The sequence below is a fragment of the Taudactylus pleione genome, unplaced genomic scaffold, assembly GCF_031769625.1.
Source record: "Taudactylus pleione unplaced genomic scaffold, aTauple2 ptg000349l, whole genome shotgun sequence".
Taxonomy (NCBI): domain Eukaryota; kingdom Metazoa; phylum Chordata; class Amphibia; order Anura; family Myobatrachidae; genus Taudactylus; species Taudactylus pleione.
Genome location: NW_028284750.1, coordinates 962,637 through 987,102, shown reverse-complemented (window position 1 = coordinate 987,102; position 24,466 = coordinate 962,637). Strand labels below are relative to the sequence as shown.

Below are 24,466 nucleotides of genomic sequence, written 5' to 3'. Positions count from 1 at the left end.
GTCTCTGCCCCAGTGTCTGCTACCACACTCTCACTCACTCTTGATCATAGGCGTTTTTATTATGGGCCACCGCACTATACACCTTGTACCTATAGTATACTTTCCTTGCCCCACCAAGTGGGTGCCCCTTCCCCCGTCCACCATCTTCCAGAATATCACAGGAAAGATGGCACCGTGGTGGAGAAGGGACCCACTTGCTGGCACAAGTTAACATGCGGGGCTTGTTGAAGGCTACACACGGGTCCCCGGGGCATTAACACATCTCCTGTTGGGTCTATTTTAGCAAAAGCTGAATAACCTAGCAGATAGTGCCCTTGTTGGAATGAAACCCATGTTCCCAGAGCTTTGAGGCAGCAATGCTCACTACTGTGCCACTGAATGTCAACTAGAAGTTATTATGTTAAAATATCTTCCATTGACATAAAATAATCAATTTTATGTAACTAGTCTTTGCGTGAGGGTGATTTATTAGAGTTCCAAAGTACTGACGTGACGAAGCATGCTGCATTACTAAGATGGCGAAGAAAAGATTTCTTATACTTGGCCACTGGAATTGGAGAGTGATTGAATAGCCAGAATGCAGGTCCTGTAGGCATTGGAGTACCTAAAATTTGCTGGAAGATTGAGATAATGTCGGTCTAGAAATTTGATAAGCGGGGATAATCCCACAAGATATGTCTCAAGGAGCCTATAGCAGAGGAACATTTCCAGCAGGAATTGGAAACTGATGGGAAGATAGCATGAAGCAAAACGGGATGCCTATATCATCGCATTAAAATCTTATATTGTATTATACCGTAGTGCAGATAGCGCTTGAATGGGCTTTAAGAAATAATGGGGCAGATGTATGAAGCTCTGGGAAGTGATATAGTGGACAATGATAAATGACCAACCAATCAGCTCTCAACTGTCATGTTACAGGCTGTGTTTGAAAAAATGTCTGCCATTCCTGGTCAGAGAAGGAGAGGCTTAAATCCTTTTTCCAGGCCCTAGCCCATGGTGGAACAGAAGAAGCCTGATTCGTTAATAGTAAATGGTATAGCACAGACACTGCGTGGGAGGAGGAGTGTGGGGAGACACAGAGCTCCTCGAAAGAAGTGAGATCTCTTTTAGCTAGGGCAACTATATTGTCTGAGGTTTTGAAATGGCGACTTGTAGGAATTTCCCTGATATACTACTTTTTATATCCATGGGTGGGGAGTGGAGTCTCTACACTTACCATATCTCCAATGGTTAGGTTCTTAGTATTTCTAGAACTATACTACATTTAGGGGTATACAATTCTTGGCCCACACTCCTCTAACCTGTTGGCCAATTCTGCTCCATCACTATTGCACTCACCCACCAAAGTAGGCAACGTTGCAAATTCATGTATCTTGTCACAACTAATGGAATATGTGTGACTACGAACAGCCCAATTGCTTAACCAATAAGTAGTTTTCTTGGTGTTATATGAGATACAGCGTAACTCACTGTTATACACTAGTTTGGTGGAGCAGAGCTTGATGCTTTACAACTCACTCAGTGTATCTGGTGATCAGGTAGCAGTGCAGGGATGCTGGAAGGCTTTGTGGTTGGCGGACAACTGTCTCCCTCTGTGACCCTCAACACAGTGTCAAGATGGAGCCACACAGGTGCAGTAGCTAGGTCCAGCGGCCATCCTGGAACAGGGAATGAAGCCTCCCTGGAGGAAAAAAAATGGAGTGTGCGCAGTAGCGCTTTCCACTTTCAACATAAACTGCATTACATATCCTTGTGTCTGTCATCTGTGTTTTCCTCCCTTGTATCTTTTGTGCTATGTGTTTCTTCCTCTGTTGTTGCGAAATCTTTCTTGTGTAATCTTATACAGTCTGTAGCCCTTCTAACAGAACTTGGGAAGCGTCTATAGCCCCTCATATAAACTCTGCACCTCCTAAGCAGTTGTTGAACCTCCTAAGGCCATATTAAATAGTCTGTCCTCTCCAATCTGTTGTGCCCTTTGTCTACAGTGCGCAGCCTTCTAGCTTGCTCCTCCGTGGTCATCCACTCTTAACTTTTTTTATCCTGTAAGCTTTTTGTGCCAAAAAATAAATGAAGATTTGCCCGAATGTAACAGTATACACTTAACCAGCACAGCACCTCACCCAGCACCCTTCACAGCACAGATTATAGCACAGCACCCAACACACATCACCCAGTACAGCACCCCTCTTCCAGCACAGCACTTCACCCAGCACAGCACAGATTTCAGCCCAACCCAGCACAGTCAGCGCCCGTCACTCACAGTAGAGGCTGACCCCACACCCCACCTGTTGCATATAAGTTTGCAGGGCATCTATGTAGGCTGTTGTAGCACATTTCAGTAGAATAGTAGCTGATGGTTTCAGCTTGTTGTTACTCCATACCCCTTTCTATCCTGGTGACCATCATCATCCCTTGTCCCACGTACTGGGTCCCTTCTTACCAATGTGAATTCCAGCCATATCAGTGTCATATCCCCCTGGGCCTGCACTCCAAATATGTTTTCCCCTCCCACCCATAGCAGTGTCATTAGCACCCTGAGCCCTCACTCCCCATGTGTCTCTGCCTCTTGCCCTCCCCCAATAGCAGTGTCATTAGCACTGAGCTCCCACGCCCCCTTGTCTCTGTCTCTCCCTCCCCCCCATAAGTGTCATCAGCCACCTGATCCCCCACTCCCCATATATATCTGCCTCCCTCCCATAGCAGGATCGTTAACTCCATGAGCTCACACTATATATGTCTGTCTCCCCCTCCCATAGCAGTGTCATCAGTCCCCACTCCCACTCCGGCGGGCGGGTCGGGGACATGTCCCACCCCCCTCCTCGTGGCTGCCACTGTGTGTGTACGGGCGGTCTGCAGATCGCCCGTACACACTTGCCGATGGACAGATATGTCTGCAGCCATATCTGTCCTTCGGCTGTGCAGCACAGCTAATGCGATATGTTGGTGAACAACGACATTCACTGACATATCACGGGTACACACTGGCCCTTGGGAAGCAGATATTTTGGCCGATCAATTGATCGGCCAATGTATTTGTCAGTGTGTACCCAGCATTAGCCTCTTACCTTTATAATGTGAGGCTGGGGCAGGGTCCTGCAGCTCCGCATTGCCTGGCTTCCTCTTGAGCTGCTCAGCCCTCGGGCAGAATGTGAAAATAAGCACACTTCCTACCTGTCTGAGACTGAGCACCTGCTCTGTGTCCTGCTGCTGCAGCCTCCTGACCCCTACTGCTGGCTGCCACAGATTCCTGAGATGGCGATCAGCACCCAAGCCAGCTCAAAGAAACAAAAATCTACAGCTGATCCTAGGCTTGGGATGCCCCTAGGCATTCCAGTTCCCTAAGCATTTTACTTTAATGCCTATGCCTAGAGCCGGCCCTGGCAGCGGTTGATGCATTCTGGAGCTCGGTAGATCTGACAGCATAGCAGCCACCCTGGAAAACCTACAGAGGCTGCTTTTGCTGACTGAAATGGAGGAACCGTGGCAGATATCGAAGATATCTTCTGCAGTCCCTCCACGTACATTCAGGGGGGGTGCTTAATATTTGCGGGTACTGCACTCATACAATTTGTACAGATGTATTTATGTTGCACAGTTGTATACAGATGCTGTACAGATTATTGCACAGATATGTGACACATTTATCGGCTTCAAAATATTGATGTTCTATTCAGTGTTAATGTGTATGCTGCTTTGTGCAAGGTACACAAAGGTCTGCTTCATCTGCATGTCTCCAGTGTGACGATTTGCCAGATTGTCAAGGTCATTCGCAGGGCCGTGAGCCAGGGAGTACACTTGCCAAAACTGCAACATTTTTAAAGAGATTTGATTTGTTAATGATTAAAATAATGTGTCGTTGTCTGCAGGCTTGTGAGTAATGTGCTTTTTATGAAGCTCATTACAGATTTTTATCTAAGGTAAGAAATGTTATACCTAGTTTCAGCTTATTTTATAGTAGCCAGCATAAGCCTGCACGCTTCCACTGGTTCTTTGCCAAGTAAAAACACACTGTGCCATAGATATGAACAATGGCAGACTGACTTGTTCCCAGAAATGTAACTCATATTTGAGCAATGCTGATTTTTTTTTTTTAATGTTCTTCTTGTCTTTAGGTTCAGATTGTTTTTATTTTAATTTACATTTTCTCCTGGGTTTTGTATTTTCAGTGTTGCTGCTAACCATAAGCAAAACTTGATGACTGTCGCCAACCTGGGTGTAGTTTTCGGACCTACACTTTTGCGTCCCCAAGAAGAGACTGTAGCAGCCATCATGGATATCAAATTCCAAAACATTGTGGTGGAAATAATTATTGAAAACCACGAAAAGGTAAAAACTTTTGAGGAAACAAATCTTGGTCTTAAAATATTTCCTCGAGTCAGTTTATGTAATATTTTCTATATAACTTCTTCACAAACAGAGCAAATGTATAACAAGTTTTTATGTAATATGTAGTATTTTATCTCTTTGCTGACACTTTATTCCCCTGTTTCCTGTGGTTTAGTAAATTAGCACATTTAGCCCAATATTGCAGCTGTTGATCCTCCAGTCATGTGTGTTAGATATGCATTTATTGAAAACCTTTATCCATGCTTTGAACAATAAGGGGCAGATTCAATTAACCAGGAGACTCTGTGAGAACCTCATGGGTTAATCAGTCAGTACTGGACCTATATTGTTTTTCTTGCGTCTCCTAGAGGTGGAAATTTCCCGGGTCGTATGTCTGAAAGGGGTATAAGTGAGAGTTTTTAGAAGTGGAGATGTTGCCCATAGCAACCAATCAGATTCTACTGAACATTTAACTGTCACCTTCTAGAAGATAATAGCTGGAATCTGATTGGTTGCTATGAGCAACATCTCCACTTCTAAAAACTCTCACTTTAGTAAATATACCCTTATGACTCAGGTGTTTCGTGGAGCCAGTCAACTGTTTACTGCCCTATATGTTTAATAGGAGTCCGTGTGTTATTCAGAGCATCTGTCATCACTGGAGCAAGAGCACAGTCCTCATGCCTTCTGCATAAAAATGTTCATTGCCAATGTCCTGTATTATTAGTGCCTATTGAATTTTCCCAAGCTAATTAACAACTGCTAATTTCTAAAGCTGTCAATAAAAAGAAGTGTTTGGATGGGCTGCAGCTACAAGTCTTGGATAAAATAACACATGTATATTGGCTGTGGATATTTTGTATCCTGCAGTACAGCTCACCCAGCCTATAAGCCATACATAAAGGCTTTCATTACAGGTCACATAATTTACTTGCAGTAATTATTTATGAGGCAGATTGGGTGGTGTGTGCGTTTTATCCATATTATTAGCATTTCATTTCATATGGATTGTGATCAATACAGAAAATCCAATTAAACAAAGAACACTCGCAAAACTAATTATCCAACATTCATGGTTTTTTGATGGAGGAAAATAAATGTGCACCTTTCGATCTAGTAACTTCTTACAGCAACAATGACCTTAATGATTACCTTGGTAAGTGAAGCATATCGGCTTAGTATTTTGACTCATTTGTCCTTACAAAGCCTCCATAAGTCCTCAATATTTTTGGACGGCCTCACATATAACTGTTGTAGATTAGGTCACGCGACAACATTTCTTCTCTGCTCAGGTCAGGTCTTTGACTTAACCATTCTAAAATGCAATAGTTCTTCTGCTCCAGTCATTCTGTGTGTTTAGGGCACTTGTCGTTCTGCATGACCACATGCTGTTGGTCTTCAGGTCATTGCATAGAATAGACCATGATGTTTCTGTATAGAATTTGCAGATCTCTCCAGGCAGAATTCATTGTTTCAGTGACTACAAGCTGATCTGGGTTTTTAGACTTGTAAGAAGCCATGACTCGTATAACTTCAACGCTGTGTTTTATAGTTGAGGGAGACCAGCTTTAAATTGTAAACTTTAAAGCATTTTGATACACTGCAATGTTTCATGTTCTGCTAACACAATTTTAATTTATGCCAAAAGCTTCCACTTTTATCTCATCTGTCCAAAGAACATTCCTTCAATAGCACCCTGGTGGTGTTTGGCAGGCGTGTGATACGTGACAATGTTGTTTTATGGACAGCAGTGGTTTTCCTTCCGTAGTATCATCCCATGTACTGTTCTTTGTTTTCTTTATGGTGTGCTCATGAGCAGTGACATTAAACAGAACGAGAGGCTTTCAGGTTGAGGGGTCTAGTTCCTAAGCAGTGTTAGGAGACAGAGTGAAAAGTGATAAGTCTGTGATAAGTGCCAGCCAATCAGCTCCCCACTGTCATCTCACAGGCTGTGTTTGAAAAATGACAGTTGTGAGCTGATTGGCTGGCACCTTATCACAGACTTATCACTTTTCACTCTGTCTCCTAACACTGCTTAGTAAATAGACCCCTAGACCCCTTAGTCGTCATTGCACTGTGTTGTGTGACCTCCCAGAGCATTGCAATTCATTTTGTTTGGAGTAAAATAAAATGGTAGTGCTTTCCCCCCCACTGCATGTTATCTGTTGAATATGATTGGAGGCCAAAAAGCAACAACAGATGATTTTTTTATTTTATTTAAAACTTTCTAGCCATTTGAGGTAACAATAAAGATGTGTCCTCTTATACCGAGCCTCAATGCACCATGCGGCGCAAGACGCCTGTCGCCAGTGAGCCACCAGATCCCATGCAACTCAGCTTGCACCGAGCATTTTTTTCACCCGAAAATGCATCTTACTCGCAATCAGATGTAAGAAACCGCTACAGGAGACTGCACTGATTAATTTGATATGCGACACTTATGTATCTGTGCGTCTAGGTCTGTATATGAAGCACAACGGAACTTGACTTGAGCTGACAGCCTTGGCCGCTCCAACGTAGCACTTCCTATACAGATTCAGACTCACACACAGATACTGTATACAAGTGTTGCATATCAAATTAACCAGTGCCGTGTTGCATTGCAACTAAGACGCATTTTCGGGCAAAAACGACGCTCGGCATTCTGCACTGGATTTGGCTTGCAGAGAGGGACTGTTTGGCGCAACTACTGCGATAGTGTATGAGGACGTATCTGTATTTTATTCCATCCTTTCCTTCCTTCCGAAATCTCTCTTGAATTTAATGATTCACATAACAAACCTGTGTTGACATTTTCTTACTAGTGTAAAAGAAGCATTCACGCTATTTGTCATGTCATTACAAATGAACACTTGCACGAGTCAGTCTAAGCTACATACTGTAATACTTTATAAATAGGCCAGCCCACAAAGAAGTCTATAGATAGAAATCCACAATATGGTTTAGCTCTATTGCTGCAGGCATATATCAAGTTTTGTGCAAATGTGAACGTTTGGTAAGCTTATACAAGTCATAAGGACTGATGTTTCATATTCATTTCTGAATACTGTATTTGACCGATAAGTGAACTGGAGCAATTCAATTAGAAGTGAGATTTGCACTGTGAGCTCCCATGTTACTATAACGCACACATCAAGTGATATTTTAGCACTAAAAATGGCATATGGCAGATTAAATCTTGCATTCTGCAAGCTGTGTAAAATTCATGTTAAGTGGCAAAAACATCCCACCCACAACTCAATGTTGTATTGCAAGTTTCCATTAGAAAACTGGCGAAAGATCTGTCTGTGGCTTGCTTTGACACCTGTTTTTGTTTAATGTTTAATTTTAATCTACGTTTGCAATGCAGGAAATAAAGATATTTATTTATTTATTGTGCTAATACATTTATTTATATTGTTTCTATGTTTTCTTTCTGTGTTTGATAAGTCTACAGTATGGTGTGAAAGTTCAGCAAGTGGTGATTGTATCATTATACTGTGCATTCTCTCATGCAGGAGAGTTAAGTTTGTGGGTAGTGTGCAGGGAACCAGGAAAATGAATGGCAGTAGTGTTTAGCATGTTGCAGGAAAGAGCAATATTCCACGTAGCATTTACAAGTATTTTAGCATTGTTTTATACCAGGTTATAAATTTGTGTAGTTCCTGAGCACTGAACACTCTCCTTGAGTAACTCCCATAAATAACTTTCCTTTTTGGACTTGAACACTGGACTTTTATGGAGCACTTCATTTATTAGTGATGTTCGGACCATTATCCCTGTAATTAACAGCCACAGACCTCGCAGATTTTCCTTCGCAGGCCATAATGGTGTGCAAGAAATTCTTCAATTTTACTGTACTATAGCACTTACTGAGAACTGAAGTACACACATCAGGCTGGTTACAGCCTTAAGCAAACTTGGCCACCCAAGTATTTTTTCTATTTACTATCCTAACCCTCCCTTAGGGGTGCCTAAACCTAACCCCCCTTTCCCGCAGCCTAATCCTAAATCTCCCGGGGAGGTGCCTAACCTTAAACTCCCCCCAGGGGTGCCTAACCCTAAATCCCCTCCGGGAGCCCTTAATCTAAACCCCCCCCCCCCGTGGCATTTAGATCGTCGGCATCCCGACTGCATACCCCCTGTAGTTTATCCCTAAAGAAAACACACCTGTTCATCATTCCGGCATAACCAGTCATTTTGGTATTTAACATGGAGAGTATTTAAACACCACAAAAATCCAGCCCAACAGTGCAACAAACACATGTAAGTCGGTATCTTTTTACTTACATAAAATAACAAAAATAATTTTTACAAACAGCACTTTACAAACTCTTGTCTTTGAAAAAAACACACCAAGTCACCTATACACCGTACCACATGCCTGCCCCACTTTAAGTCATATATATCTTCTATGACCCTTTTTACTGTTGAGAACAAGCACTGCTCAGCATTGTAGTGGTTCGAGGAGGAGGAGGGGGGGGGGCATTTACCTAAAAGTTCACCATTTAATGTTGATGTTGCTGAAAAGATGAAAAAATAAAATTCTGGCCATCACTTTGTCATGGTTACCCTCGTTTTGAAAGAGAGAGTCACTTCTTTCAAAAGATGTGACACATATAAACTCCGGGGCAGCCTCATTTGAAAGAGGGGAGTTCCACTTTAAAATTACTGATTATTATCTGGTGATCACCAGACATCAGCCTGCACTGCAGAAATTCTTTTTAAGATCTTTCTATTTGTGAAATTGTTAGACAAAAATGATAAAACAGCAATAGACAGATACATCCGGAATCATCAAAAAAACAGAAAAAGAGACAGTCAAATGTTACAGCCTGTGACAAGAAAAGTACAAATAAACTTCTTCAAACCAGCTGACTATATTATATATTTCTGTAATTTTCTCTTTCCTTCTATTTATTAAACATATAGAAATAGATGTGGCACAATAAACTTGAAACAAAAACATCAAAGTATTAATTATGGGAGCCAGAAACAAAAACTCCAGAAATCGTATAAAATGTATCAAATTATTAGCTTAAATCTTCTTAACAGAGCTAAAAGATTAATAAACGAACTCAGAAGCTGATCAGAGAGACAGTGATGGACAAAAATTAAGGACGAGGAGGGTTGAGGGGGAGCGAAAGGTTGGAAATGAGGGGAAGCGAGCCGTGAAAAAGAAGAGAAATAAAAATGTAAAAAAAAAATGAATTATAAAAATAAAGAAGGGGTAACATAAGAGAAAATAAGTAAATAAGAGTAAATAAATATTTTAGAATATTAGACTAACACCAGGGTAGGGAATAAATGTTTAAGATAGACCAGGAAGCATTATTGAACCTATACCACGGGACCAAATTTTATGAAACTTGTCCACGTTATTGTTTTGGAGACTAGTGATGTACTCCATTTTGGACACAAACCAAACACGATTAAGGAGCTCCTGTTGAGTTGGAGGAGAAGGGTTTTTCCAGGTCCTAGCGATCTGATATTTGGCCGCACAGGAAATATGCATAATCAATTTATTGTAAAACTTGGATAACTGGCAGACCGGGGTGCACAGAAGCTATGAAGCAGGGGGGAGGGGGGGCATAATGGAACTATAGAGGATATAAGTGATTTAACAAGCGACCAAAAAGGAACAATATTAGGGAATGTCCACCAAATCTGGAAAAAGGAACCTACTTGACCACAGTTTCGCCAACACATGGTGGAAGTGGCGGGAAATATTTGGTTGAGACGTTCTGGCACAAAATACCATCGGGTGTACACTTTACATGAGTTCACTTTAATTGAAACACTGATAGAGCATTTTGATAATAATATTGAGGCGGATGGCCTCCCAAGTTTCATCCCCCAGAGAGATACCTAGGTCCAGTTCCCAAGAAAGTTCATGAGCCACCAAAGGTGGATGCTCCTGGACGAGGATAATATGATATATACGAGAGATGAGACCTTTATCAGCAGACTGTAAATACAAAGGCGTTCCATCGCCGTGGTGTTGCATAGGGAGTTAGAGGATGGGAGGGATGAGGTAACAAAGCTCCGGAGTTGGAGATACTGATAAAAACAGGTTTGCGGGAGGGAATGCTTCTCGCGGATGTCGGCGAACGTTTGCGGAGCAAAATGACCAATGATGTGACGAAAACTGGTAATGCCAATATATGACCAAGTAGTAACCATATGGGGTGAGTTGCCAGGGGGAAAAGAAGGATGATTCCACAGGGGGGTTTGGGGCGAAGGGTAGGTAGACAGAGCAAATTTAGAAGAGAGTGAGTCCCAAGTAGACAAAGTGAGAACAACTGAGGGGACAGAGAGCTGATGGGGGCCTGTGTTTGCGTAGAAGCCAGGGGAGGTCAGAAACGGAAGTGATTTTACAGAGTTCAGATTCCAGGTCAACTCCTCTTTTGGTGCCTTTGGGGGAGTGCCAAGCTGCCAGTTGACTGAGCCTGGAGGCTTGGTAGTATTTAGATAATGATGGAAGGCCGAGACCTCCTGTTACTGAACTTTTGAAAAGAATCTCCCTACGGAGACGATGTCTTCTGTTGTTCCAAATAAACTTACCGTAGAGTGATTGAAGAGAAGAGCGAACACGGGGGGGAACAGGAACGGGGAGGGTCTGAAAAAGATATAATAGTTTGGGAAGAACATTCATTTTTACTGCGTTTATGCGGCCTATCCAAGAGATCAAAAAGAGTACGCCAATGTAAAATATCTTGCTCAATTGCACGGAATAAGGGAGGATAATTCGCTTTGTACAAGCTGTGGTAAGATTTTGTGAGGTGGATCCCAAGGTATTTAATAGAATCTGTTCTCCAGGCAAAGGTGAAATTAAGACGCAGGAGGTCCAGGGTTGCACTAGGGATATGGATGGGTAGGGCTTCACATTTATCGTGGTTTACCTTGTATCCAGACAGGCGACCATATAGAGATAATTCCTGGAAAAGATTTGGGAGATAGATCAAAGGCTTGGTGAGGTTGAGGAGGACATCATTGGCAAAAAGAGAGATTTTGTATGAGGAATTGCCAATAGAGATACCAGAGAGATCAATATTCGCTCTAATCCTACAGGCTCTATAATCAAAGCGTAGATAAGTGGGGAGAGTGGACACCCCTGTCTGGTTCCATTTGAGATAGATAAGGGGTCTGAAAGAAGGCCTCCTGCTAAAACAGAAGTGGAAGGATTGGAGTAGAGAGCTCTAATTGCTTGGAGAAAGTTGCCCTTGAAACCAAAGCCAAGTAGAGAATCAGTCATAAAAGGCCAAGAGACCCTATCAAAGGCCTTCTCAGTGTCTAGGGCGAGGAGTAGAGAGGGGAGCTGAAGGATATTGATGTGATGGATTAAATCTACTGTTCTTCTGGTATTGTCAAGTGCTTGGCAGGTAGGCACAAAGCCCACCTGATCTGGATGGATGAGAGAAGGGAGGATAGGATTTAATCTGTTTGCTAGGATTTTAGCGAAAAGTTTGAGGTCCGTGTTTAAAAGGGATATTGGACGATAATTAGTTACAAGTTGGGGTCCTTACCTGGCTTTGGGATGACCGTGATTTTTTGATCTAGTGGTATCTGCAGGAAAGAAGCTGCCCTCAAACACATGATTAAAGGAGGTCACAAGATGGGAAGTGAGAGAACCTTGAAAAGTCTTGTAATATGAAATGGACCTGGTGCTTTTGAGGGTTTCTGGGTTTTAAGGGCAATAATTCTTCAGTTATAGGGAGAGAAAGATCCGCAGCAGTGACAGAATCAATCTGAGGTAGGGCACAAGAAGAAAGATATTCAGAAGTAGGAATAGACGGGTCAGGTGGAGGAGGGTCATGATTTTTGAGATTGTAAAGGTGAGTATAATAGTCCCTAAAAATAGAGTTAATTTTAATTGGATTATATTGGAGAGATACAGAGAGATCCTTGAGTGCCGGAATTGCCAGAAGAGATTTGCGAGCCTTCAGATGATTGGCTAGTAAGGTGTCTGCCTTGTTGCTTTTTTCATAAAAGCGCTGATTTAGCCTTCTAAGGGATTTCTCAATCTTCTCTGAGATAATAGCATTAAATGCAGATTTTGCTACCACCAGTTGTCTATAGATGACATCCGTAGGGGTTCGTTTATGAAGAGATTCCAACTGATGGACCTGTTCCGTAAGAGACTTGAGATGTTGTTTATGTTCCTTATTCCTATGTGAGGCATAGCTGATAATATGGCCCCGGATGACACATTTATGAGCTTCCCAGATAATTGGAGAACTGCCAGAATCAGGTACATTAAGGGAGAAATAGTCCTTCAAAATGTCTGTGATTTTCCCTCGAAAGTGAGGGATTTTTAACAACTTCTCATTGAGTCTCCACGAGGGCCGGATGACCGGAGTATCCAAGAGGTCGAAAGAAGAGGTTACAATTGAGTGGTTGGACCAAGAATTTGAGACAATCTCAGAGTTAATTAAGTGTTTGGAGACAAGTAAACCACAGAGTATTAAGTCTGTTCTTGAGTATGAACGGTGAGGAGCAGAAAAAAAGGTGTCGTTTCTAGAAGAGGGGTTGAGAGAGCGCCATGTATCTGAGATGCCCGCTTCTATAACATGTTTAGTAAGAGATCTGGAGAGGCGGCATACCCGGGGACGGGTCTGATGGGAGGATTTATCTAAAGCAGGTCCCAGAACACAGTTAAAGTCCCCGCCAAGAAACAGATAGCCAATACGTCTCTTATGCAATAAGCTAAAAAAAAGATTTAAAAGAGCGTTGGTGTCCTGCATTAGGAGCATAGATATTAGCAATAGTGACGTCTATATGTCCCAATCTGCCAGTTAAAATAATATAACGACCGTCTGAGTCAATATGGACAGAGCTTTGTATGAAGGGCAGTTTATTGTTTATTAAGATCGCAACTCCATTGTGTTTGGTTGTGCTGGAGGAGTAAAATACAGTGGAGAATTGTTTAGAAAGTAAGGACGGATGATCAGGGGATCGGAAGTGGGTTTCTTGTAAAAGGACAATATCTGCCTTAAGATTACGAATGGTTCGGAACAGATGCGAATGTTTCTGGGGGGTATTAAGACCTCGGACATTCACAGAAGCAATAGTGAAAGGCATAATGAGAGAGAAGAGAGAATTAAATAAAAACTATAGTAGATGGGAAAAATTAGACAAAATCCACGGCTCGTTTAGGGGGAGAAAAGGAAAGAGAAGAGAAAAAAAAAAGATGGGACCAAGAAGAAAGAAAAAATAGGGATGGAGAAAACACTAGGGCTGAGTACGTAGCCCTGACCAAAAATGTGGGGAGAAGTACACAGAAACTAGGACAAAATAGTCCAAAGAGGCGCAGGCAAAATAACCTGAGTCACCTCTGGGAAAAATAAATAAAAATTATTTATTTAGGAAAATAACTGAAATCCTAATAGTTTGTAGAGTAAGGGAAAAATATATTTGAGGGACTGCAATGTCCCCTGGCTGCTGAGGGGGAATAAAAGGAAAAATAATAATATAAAAGGAAAAGGGGGGGGGGAGGGCAGCATAGTGACATGTATGGAGGGAAATAATGGCATATGAATTGGAATCGCCTAAATCAGCACCATCTAATAATATCATAAACCATTATTAACAGAGTACCAATTTCTTAGATAAATTAAAAAGACATGAAATATTATAAAAAAAAAAAAAAAACATAATGAAAACATTGTCACAGGGAATAAATAAATTACATATAATAAAATAAAGGGGAGGGAAAGGGGAAGAGAAAAAAAAAATGTGGGGTGGTGACTCTTTGAAAAAGTCCCCATTGAAAGGGGCGAAATGCTTCAGAGGATTCCTCCTTACTAATCAGCATTTCCTACTTGTGAACGATCTCCAGTGGAACCACCAGCTGGTTTGTTTGCAGCCGCTATTTGTTCTCCGCGGAGTCACCGCAGAGAGGCATCGGCATTGTTATTTTAGCTGGGCGGTACTGTTAAGTGAGCAGTGACGAGGGGAGACTGAGGGACTACTGAGTCCAAATACCCCTGCTCCAACACCCGCTCACTTTAACTGGAGAAACCAGCTCCCATTACATACAGCGGCGCTGCACCGCTTGACCTGTATTAAGGACAGCTGAGGATAACATATCAGCGCAGCAGGAACCAAGGGAGACGGTATGATTGTTTGTGCCTAGCCATACTTGCTATAGCATTAACCTATTTCACTGGAGAAATTGGCATCTTTTTTTGCTCACGTTATATTACCTGACCTGAACAACGGATAGGTATTACGTCATCACTGCGGTTTTTCAATATCCGGCTGGCAAGTCAGTACATGACATTTAACTGGTGTATGGTGGACACATGATCAATATTCTAATTGTTCTGCTCTGGGCATTTTACCCTTTATATTGATTTCAAATATTTATGCCATATCATGCACAAGTAGCAAAGTGGTTTTTAGTGTAGATACATATGCTCAATAGAGGTTTATTGTCCTGTGTATTGTATATTTTGAATAATGTGAGTTGTATTTGTCTGTAGATTGTGTATTTTTAATTGTTAACAAATATCGGATTAAAAATTAATATAATAACAAATTAGTACAAATTTCCTATTTTGGAGCCATGACTGATTTATGTATGCATGTGAAGTCTGCTATCTTGCAGTAGCTTCCTGTATATTAGCGCAGTCTGATACAAATTGCATTCTTGGTTTTTTATGGGTGTTCACATATGCCATAATTTTAGACTTGCTGCTTTTAAGTAACTGGTTGTTGCACATCTATTTGGTAAAATTTGGATTTCCAGATTAGCGCCGGGATTATTGGTTTGGTGTGGGGTGGTGAGGGAGACAAAATAATAGACATAAAATAACACATTGATAATTAAATTGGAACACATTAAGCCATAGACATCTAATAATTTCTTAAACCGTAGACTTAGAGATTAAATTACCAAATCCTTGGAAGAGATACAGAAACATAATACGGAGAACAAGAACAACAAAGTCATAGTCAAAGTGTAACCTCTGAGAGGAAGATCACTCACGAATCAGGGATCAGGGGAGTCGTTCCCAGGAGGTGGACCAGATTCCTCTAGATGGGTCAATAAGTCCTTGCACTCTCGGATGAGGACCGATTTACCATTTAGGTCAACAATAAGATTGAAGGGGAAGCACCAACGATACCGGATATTCCTGTTACGCAGAGCTCTGGTTAAATCCCGAAAATCTCTCCGTTTGGCAATCATGACAGGAGAAAGATCTTGGTAGAATTGAAGATTAACAGAATTGAAGAGGATATGGGGTTTACCCCGAGTAGGGGCCAGAAGAAGTTCCTTGTCCTTGTAAATAAGGAAGCGCATAATCACATCTCGGGGTGTATCGTTATCTCTTGGTGTAGGCCGGAAGGCGCGATGAGCCCTTTCCAAGGGAATTCTCTGTTCTCCAAGATCCGGAATCAGAAAGGAGAAAATGTTGTAAAGATAAGGTTCCAAAGCTTCCAGAGACACTGATTCTGGTTTGTTGTGTATGCGGATGTTATTTCTACGCTCCTGATTTTCCAAATCTCCGTTCTTTGTGCGGAGGTCTGATAGTTCTGTAATGATGTGGTCCAGGGCCCTGCCAGTCTCGTTAAGAGCTTTTTGAAAACTGTCTTGATGAGATTCTATTTAGAAGTTCTCGTTGCTAGAGATGAGATATCAGATTTGATGGAGGCCACTGCTTTGTCAAGCTTGTTTTCAAGAGAGTCCTTAAACTCCATAATAAGAGAGCGGAGAGCCAAAATGTCCTCTTTAGTGGAAGGGGCAGGAGGCGGAGGACCTTCATTATCCATATTGACCACAGTAGGGGAGGGAGAACCCCTTTGTTGGGAGGACCTAACGCCTCTGGTGAAGTGTTGGGAGATATCACCCCTTCCTTGTTTTTGATGTTTTTGCAGCGGACATCTGCTTGTAGTCAAAGACAGAAACGACGCAGGAAGGCTGTTTCCGTTGAGAAAAAGTAAGATTCCAGGAAAGAAGAGAACTTGGTAACACCAATATAATATGTTATTGATAAAGGTAAGAGGGGGTGGGATCCAAGCACCCAGGTGTCAGGGGACTCGTCCTCTAAAAAAAAAACATCACAGAAAAAAAAATCAATCCAATAGGACTGAAGGCAAGAGTCCGAGGAAGGAGTGTGGAAGGGGGGTCTGATAAAAGCTGTATCGATGTGTTAGAGGTAGAGCAGTCTCCAGAGCAGTTGTTGGGAGGGCCAGTCACTATCCCGGCAGCAAGCAGCAGGGTGGTACGTTCCTGTGGAGGGAGGTTGGGGGTACCCCAATTGAAGACTCCTGGTAGGGCCCTTTTGCAGTCGCAGCATCCAGGAGTGCACCGAATGATAGCCTCCTGGTGGTGGTACCTGTATTGTGGTCTGAGGGGGATCCGGGGGACACCACAGTGATCCTGTCACCACCAACCGCAGGGGGCGGATAGCAGAAAGGACCTCCAGTAAGGGTATAGCTGCAGGAGCTGTGGGGGACTGCTGTACTTAGTGAGAAGAGAAAAAAAAAGTGCCCCTGGCTGTTCTCCGTGTCCTCCACCTTCACAGGAAGATGGGGCAGCTGCAGCAGGGATAGCAAGATGGTGGCTACCTGCTATTCGCGGGTCCGGCCCTGGGTATGTCTAGGAGCCCTCCTGGGGTATGTGGGGTCACACCAGCAACTCCAGCAGCCAGCAGTCCCTAGGCAGCAGCGAAATCTGCGGCCGTGCTGTGATCTCCGCGAGACTTCTGGTCCGCGGCGCCGGCTCCAGCCGTCTAGGAAAAGTTGCGGCTTCAAATGGCCGGGAAGGCCGCAACGCCGGGGGTGCCACTAGAAAGGCTCTGTTTACAGGAGACGGAGCCCGGGCACGCGGGGTGACAGTGGTGGCCACCAGAGGTGGTAGACCCAGGTATAGGTGGGGAATCCCAGGGGATCGCGGGAGCTCTTGAGGGACACGTCTACTCAGTTGGACAGTTAGGCCATGCCCTGCACTGCAGAAATTCTAATAGTGATGGAGAATGGTAATGTGCCCAGTCTCCTTAATCCTGGCACCTATACGTTGGCACCCTCATTTTAACACTGTACTACAGATAGCCTTACAAAGTCAAGAGACATTGCATGGGCAGTTGTGAGGCCCATATCTCCATTATCCTGGCATTAATAAACAGAGGAGCCCCATCATATAATGCAATATGTTGCCTACTTTTCAAAACAGTATCCCTTGTTGGACTATGATAGTCCTACACGTTTTATGCGTTTCATTGAAATATGAAAAAAAAACTTTTACCATTTTCAGTGCCTAATTCCTCGGACTCGGGGGTATATTTACTAAAAATGTATTTTGATCGATTTAATATTTCAGGGACTGAATCACACATTTACTAATACTTAGAAAAACCAACTAAAAAAATGTCTAATAGATTTTTATTGATTTTAATATGATCAAAATACAGTATATTAAAATCGACCTTTCGTAAATATACCCCAGGGTTGATTGGGAGTAGCCCTTTCATTCTACTGTCACTCAGTGATTCATTTCCAAACAATGTCACACATGATACAGTATGTATGTAGCATAGATGTTAGCAATCCTACAGGCACGTATAAGATATATGAAAGGACTGCCGTGAGGAGACCACTTAGAAGAAATGGGCCAATCAGCCCTTGATGGTGGCAGTTGGATCGTGTTATTCTCAAGATATTGGAATATCTTATTTATTATTGAGTAAAACGCCATTTGATTGGCTAAATCTGGTTTAATTACCAGGAAGTTAACATAGACTCCTCACCTTGAAAAAGACCACAAGGTGGTCGAAACATGTTGGCAGAGGAGTCATAGTGTTATCCTACCAAGGACCAGGCAGATGCCAATGCTTTAGACCAGGGGTCGCTAACCAGTCAGAAGTAAAGAGCATAAAAATATCTGTTGGTGTCTCAAAGAGCCGAGATCATGAGCACGTCGAAGGCGCAAGTGCAGAAAGTTGCGTGGTGAGCTAGGCCACGCCCCTGGTATAATGTTTGTAGGTGCCTGTAAAAGTGCATGTACACAATCACCGTGGAGGTAACTATTAAAGGGAAAGAAAAGCCAGGACGATATAAAAAAATAAAATAGAAAAAACAGATCTACATAAAATACACTAAAACAAGCCAGATTCACATAAAGTACACCAAAACAAGCCAGATTCACATAAAATACACTAAAACAAGCCAGATTCACATAAAATACACTGAAACAAGCCAGATCCACGCAAAATATACTGAAAAAGCCACATACACAAATACACTGAAAAAGCCACTTCAACATAAAATACACTGAAAAAGCCACATCCACAAAAAATACATTGAAAAAAAAAAAACCAGACACATATAAAACAATCCAACCCCCCTGGAGTCACTCCAGCCCCTCCATGTGTTGCTCCAGCCCCCCCTTCCCTCTCTCCCCAGGCCACTCCTGACCAGCCACCTTTCCCCACACTCCCTCCCACTCCACGGCCCACTCCAGCCCCCCCACATGTCACAAATAAAATTAAAAAAAAACAAATAATCCCCACAGCTCTTACCCTGATGTGACTGTGTCACATAGGTAAGCTCCGGCGTCTGCGACCGCTTTCTCCTCTTGGCTGCGAGTTCAGTCCCAGGCTGAGCTCTATCTCCAGTTTGCGGCGTGACATCACTACATTGCCCATACATGCCTCAGGAGCGCGTGCAGACTGCTGTATCAGAAGTCGAGCCTCCTCTGAACAGTGCGCACCTATCAGAGGAGGCAGGCAGTGTCAGTCAGGGGAGCCGCATCAGAACAACGTAAGAGCTGCTTTTTCCTCAAGAGCCACAGGTTGTCCACCGCTGCCCTAGACAGTGGATTGCCCGGGCACGGTCACCTTTAAACCACCGCTGTTGTGAGGGGTTTTGTCTCTAATCTATCTAGTAGGAGTCCAACTTTTTCATGCACTTTATATAAACTATATGTATGCACCTTAGTCAGCTGTCCCTTGTTTTTTGTCTAAATAATATGGTTTTACACTATTATATTCCCTTTCTGTTTTTTACATGATGGGAGGAATACTCCCTAGGAAAGAGGAATATTGAAGGTGTTGTTGAGATACATATTTGTATGGCCAAACGGCAGTGACTGGGTGCCGTTTATTGAACATTTCCAAGGGATATACTGAAGAAATCATTATAAAAGGCATATATGTTATTGCTTTGTTCTGATGTGAGCACCTATATGAATTACACTCCCCTAATTTTTATCACTGTATTTATTTGAGAGTCATTGGTGAAGACTCTAGAGTGTAATTGGTGCTGGTGGCTCACCCTTGCACAGACTGGACTCTAGTAATTTTATTTGTTGCATACAGTACTTGTACAGTTACTTTATATTGGTGGCTCTGTAACTTTTTGGCGCTGTTTCCTTTGAAAAGAGAACTGGCCACAACAATGGTCTAGTTATGGTGAAACCTGTGGTTATTGGGTATGGTTACACAACAGCTGGCAGCATAAGAAAGCACTACTAATCGGAAATGGACGCTGTGGCCATGGGTGTTACATGAATGGTATATGTTGTAATTGGTGTTATTATATAGTCTATTACTGACTCGCTGTCATTCAAAAGGTTCATAGGGTTGCAACTACTTTATTCATGTTTTTCTTTTATTCATTTTCCTTATTGACTAAATTGTGTCTCCCAAGTCCTGTGAAAAATACTGAATATCTCTAATCAATATTGGCTGAAAAAGCCAGGATCAAAATGAAAAATAAAGTGTTTTCTCCATCTGTGTTGTTCAAAGAAGAGATTAAAAAGACAGAATATGGCTATAACTGATCTGTTAATTGGAGATAAATGGTGTAATAAGTAGTTTAGCACCATAAAAGGTTGAAAATCATTTACAAATATTTCACAAATACCCAGTATATTAAACATTAATGAACAATCTAAAATGTACTATTTTATTGTATAAATTATGTTTACTATATACAGTGACTTTCTTCCCAAAGTTGCTCCATGTAAATAGATGCTGTCCATTATTCTATACTCACCTGGCTGTACTGCTGCAATTAGGGATGTACATATGGAACTGTGCAATATGATAAAAATACTGACGCCCTACAATTCAGTAATCTGGTAGGTTAGGGGTATTAATCTTATCCTTTATTTACTGACATATTACACAGTGCTACGCAATAAAGGCATCATGGAACAAACAAATTCCATACAATGACGTGAATTAGAGTGTAAGCTCATTTGGGAAGGTTTATCATTACTACTAAGCAGGTGTGGGGAACAGTTGATGCTGCACATTAGAGGGCTGATAGGGAAAGTGCGCTTGACTTGTGTTAGGCCGCAACAGTCACTAGTGACTGGTACCTATCTGTGGCTGCCAGTGGTGTGGTACGATTGGATGATGGGAAGGCAGCGTAAGACAGATATACAAGATACCTAAATGATAAGCCTCTGGCAACCATAATGGTTCTTCACCATGTATTTCAGCTGAGGCTCCTTCCACTGTTGCTGCTTAAGGGGACATGTGCCAAAACATCATATTATGATAGTAGAAACTACAAGGACAAAAAGATTTAATAGAATAAAATAAAAAGAATAAACCTGTAATTAGGCCAAGAGCGTTCTTAAGATGGCGCGCTTATTCATGGAAGTTGCCAAGGAACATAGATGTTTTCAAGAGTTTGCTGTTGGAACGATTGGAGGATACAGTAGCATCAGCTAAAAAGTTAATTATTGATTAAGTGGAACTTGAACTTGTGTTTTAAGACCAATAAATTGCAAAGTGATCCATGCAAGCTTGGCTCAAAGTTCATTTAGGGGCTTCAAAAGATCAATGTGTGATGATCCTGCATACAGTACATCAGCTGGGAGGCAGAATACAATTAGAGCTTGCCTTGGATCCTTGTGTAGGCAAAACCTTGCACAGTGCAATCAGCAAAGTTAAATTATTGTTCGCTATTGTCAATGAAATTTTAACCTAAGCCTTCTAAAATTTTGATAGTGTTATCAATAACACTAATCAACTATCCATTCAATTCAGAGCCTCCTAGGACTCATTCTCCTTGAAAGTTTCAATGTATCAATTCACTGTAGTCTGCATGTTTGCCTCCATTATCCAGATTGGCTTGGCAATGTGTTTTGGCCACTGTCCTAATCCTGTAACAGAAGCACTGCTATTCAGGAGAAGTAGTTTGAGCACATTGTAGGTATTGAAGATGTCTTGACTTTGTCAAAAAGCATTTTGATAATTTTAAGAAACTCAGTAGTTTAAAACAAATAAAAATGTGCAGCAGTTCAAATGCAACTAGAGACCTAAGCAATCACTCTGGAAGGACCCTCAAGTGCTAATATGCTTTTATAAACAAGGAAAAAATGCCAGCCATTATCTAGCATCATTTACAAGAAGCTATGGCTCAACGTATCAGAACTGCTATACAGTAGGAAATAGAGCAGATAGAAAAATTAAAACATTTGGTGAAAATTTAATCCAGAAGTCATAAGAGAAAAGAACAATACTCTCTTTTTAGGGGCACTAATCCATCAAGAGTGACTCTAATTTATATATTAAAAATAAAACTTAACTTTCTTCTTTAGGGTCCATAGACTCTACCTTGGGGTATATAGTTGGAGAGATCCATTGCACCAAACATCTACAGCTTTGAAGTTCCCAGCATGCACTGGTCCTCCCTATATACCCTGGCTCCAGCCACAGGCATTCAGTTTTTTTGTTTAGTGTGCGGCAAGTATCCAGACGCACCTGTTTAACAGTGGGACTGCCTAGGCAGTCCCAGGCTTTTTTCTTTTATGATTTACCTTCTCTTTTTTTTTTTTTTGACTTCTGAGTCAAGCAGTTCTAGACACCGAATAGGACGCAGATACTGCGTCTCCATCTACCTCCTCCGATGCCGAAATGCCAGTACCGCTATATGCCCTGGGGTTTTTGGCAGGCCTCAGCAAGGCTTGGCTAGCAGCGTCACTGGGGTTGGATTCACATAGATGGCAGATATGTGATTCCTCGTGGCTGAAAGATAGCAAGCATTACACAGATACAAATATTTGGTCATGTACAACTCACCCAAGTGAAGTTATCTGTAAACTCATGTTTGTGGTCAGATTTCCCAGTTGCACCCATTTAGTGTTGGCAATTCAGAGATGACTGCACTCACATGATATACAAAGGACAGGAGAAGATTCTGCACAGAGCTGATTTTTTCAAATCAATAATATCCACAAGGACCAACCATAGGTAATCATTACTTTCTAATAAGGTCATTCAAAGATTCGTTGGTGGTGCTCCCATAGCCCAAAAAGACAGTACATACACAAAAAGAAGAAAGTAGGGTTAGTTGTTGGGGCACTCTTAGAAAATACTATTAAAATATAGCTTTTATTAAATATAAATCGATAAAATATAAGGTACCAAAATCCCCTAAGAAAAAAAGCAAGTTAATAAAGTATAAATGGATCTATTGAGATACAAGATCCTGAGGTACTCCTCTGGCAAAATATTTAACAATTTATCATCATTCCAAGGGGTATGAGAATGTTAGTCAAGAGGACTAGAAATTTTAAACATAAATTAGGTAAAATAAATAGAAATATGGTTTGCGGTGCTCTGCCAGTCGTCGTTGGGGTCCCATATATTCCTCTTTAGTCTACGGCACCTGGTATTCCCTGGGGGTCTTCCCTCCAAGTACTAACCAGGCCTATCACCATTTGGCTTCCAAGATCAGACGAGATTGGGCATTTTAGTGATGTATGGCTGTAGTAATGATCCCATGAGGAAAGGTAGATTACTCCCACCTAGGTCAGAGCAAGAGCACAACCAATTAATAAATGTAGGACTGTCACAATGAGGAGTCCATTTATTTAATATAAAAAATGTTGTGTTCCAAAAAAAGTTTACGCATGAGCATACTTTATTTGTTACACATATATTTTGTACACCAACGCAGCCGAATAGGTTGTACAGACATATAGGCGTCATATAGGGGATGATGTGATATCTGGACATATGTGATATATCTATTTACTGTGGATACCCCACTTGAATAAAATGTAACTTATTATATTTTTCTGTTTACACTAATTATAAAATACCTATTTGTCTGTACAACCTATTCGGCTGCGTTGGTGTACAAAATATATGTGGGAGCTTAGTTGTGGTGAAACTTCTAATGTGGGCGTTAGTAGGATTCAGACAGGAAACATACAACACGTTTCGTATAATACGTCTTCAGGGATGTGGTGCAAGCCAAATGGAGATGCTTAAATAGGCCTGGAATAATTGACCAACCAATCAAAAAAACCTTTTTTAAAAATTAACACAGTGGCTATTAACAGTAATGTAGTAAAAATCTAATAGGACTACAAAAACATGGGCGACGGTTATTCATATAAAGTGCTCATAAACTTATCAATCTGCACACTCATCTGATGTAAATGTTAATGAAAAGCACTTACAATGCTAATATAAGCAAAAGTGCAAATATGTGAACATTCATGTAAAAAAATTGGAGACCTATAGTGTTTAAGGTAATGTGAACGGCCCAGAGATCGTGTCACTACTGATGTGTGATACTCCCCTAATAATTGATAATGCATCAAATTATTATTCCATTGTCAATCATATTTAATGCTTTTTATCAGTGATAGATAAATGAACAAAAAGCTCCCCTTACATAACAGATGCATACTTGCCTACTCTCCCAGAATATGCGGGAGGCTCATGAATTTTCGGGAAATCCCTGCAAGAGTAGGTACTCATCCCACCCATTTCCGAGTGAAGTGTGCAGAATGGGGCTAATAATACCAGGAATGTGTGGATGGGGCAGGGCCTAGTGACTTGTTTCTATAATCCTTGTCATTTGGCCCAGCCCCTCTTCAAATATGCAGAATTCGTGCCAATTTGGTGTGAGGTGCAGGGCATAATGGCATGAATAGTCCATCCCGCCTCCATTGCTACCCACCTGCATCTCCTTTTCGGGCTTCTCCTAAAGAGGAAACTATAAAAGTAGACAAGTATGAGCAGATGACATCACATACAGCATCACCAGCGGCTCTCACCCCATGGAGAGAGTGGTGAGATGAATGAGTTGGTGGAAGCGGCAAGTTCAATACACTTACAAAGTTTATTGGGTAATCAGTCGGTTTAGGCTCATTGGTATTGCTAACTATCTGTAATTGAATAAACAA

At 41.7% G+C, this 24,466-nt stretch overlaps 1 protein-coding gene across 7 annotated transcripts in view; it reads left to right on the top strand.

The window, feature by feature from the left end:
* Window positions 1-24,466, top strand: part of ARHGAP26 (Rho GTPase activating protein 26) — a 629,130-nt gene that overhangs the window by 340,225 nt on the left and 264,439 nt on the right. For all 7 annotated transcript variants that reach the window (XM_088444111.1, XM_088444115.1, XM_088444112.1 and 4 more), the window contains exon 18: window positions 4,170-4,329. In XM_088444111.1, the coding sequence (XP_088300237.1) occupies window positions 4,170-4,329 (160 nt within the window). The remainder of the gene's footprint in view (window positions 1-4,169; window positions 4,330-24,466) is intronic.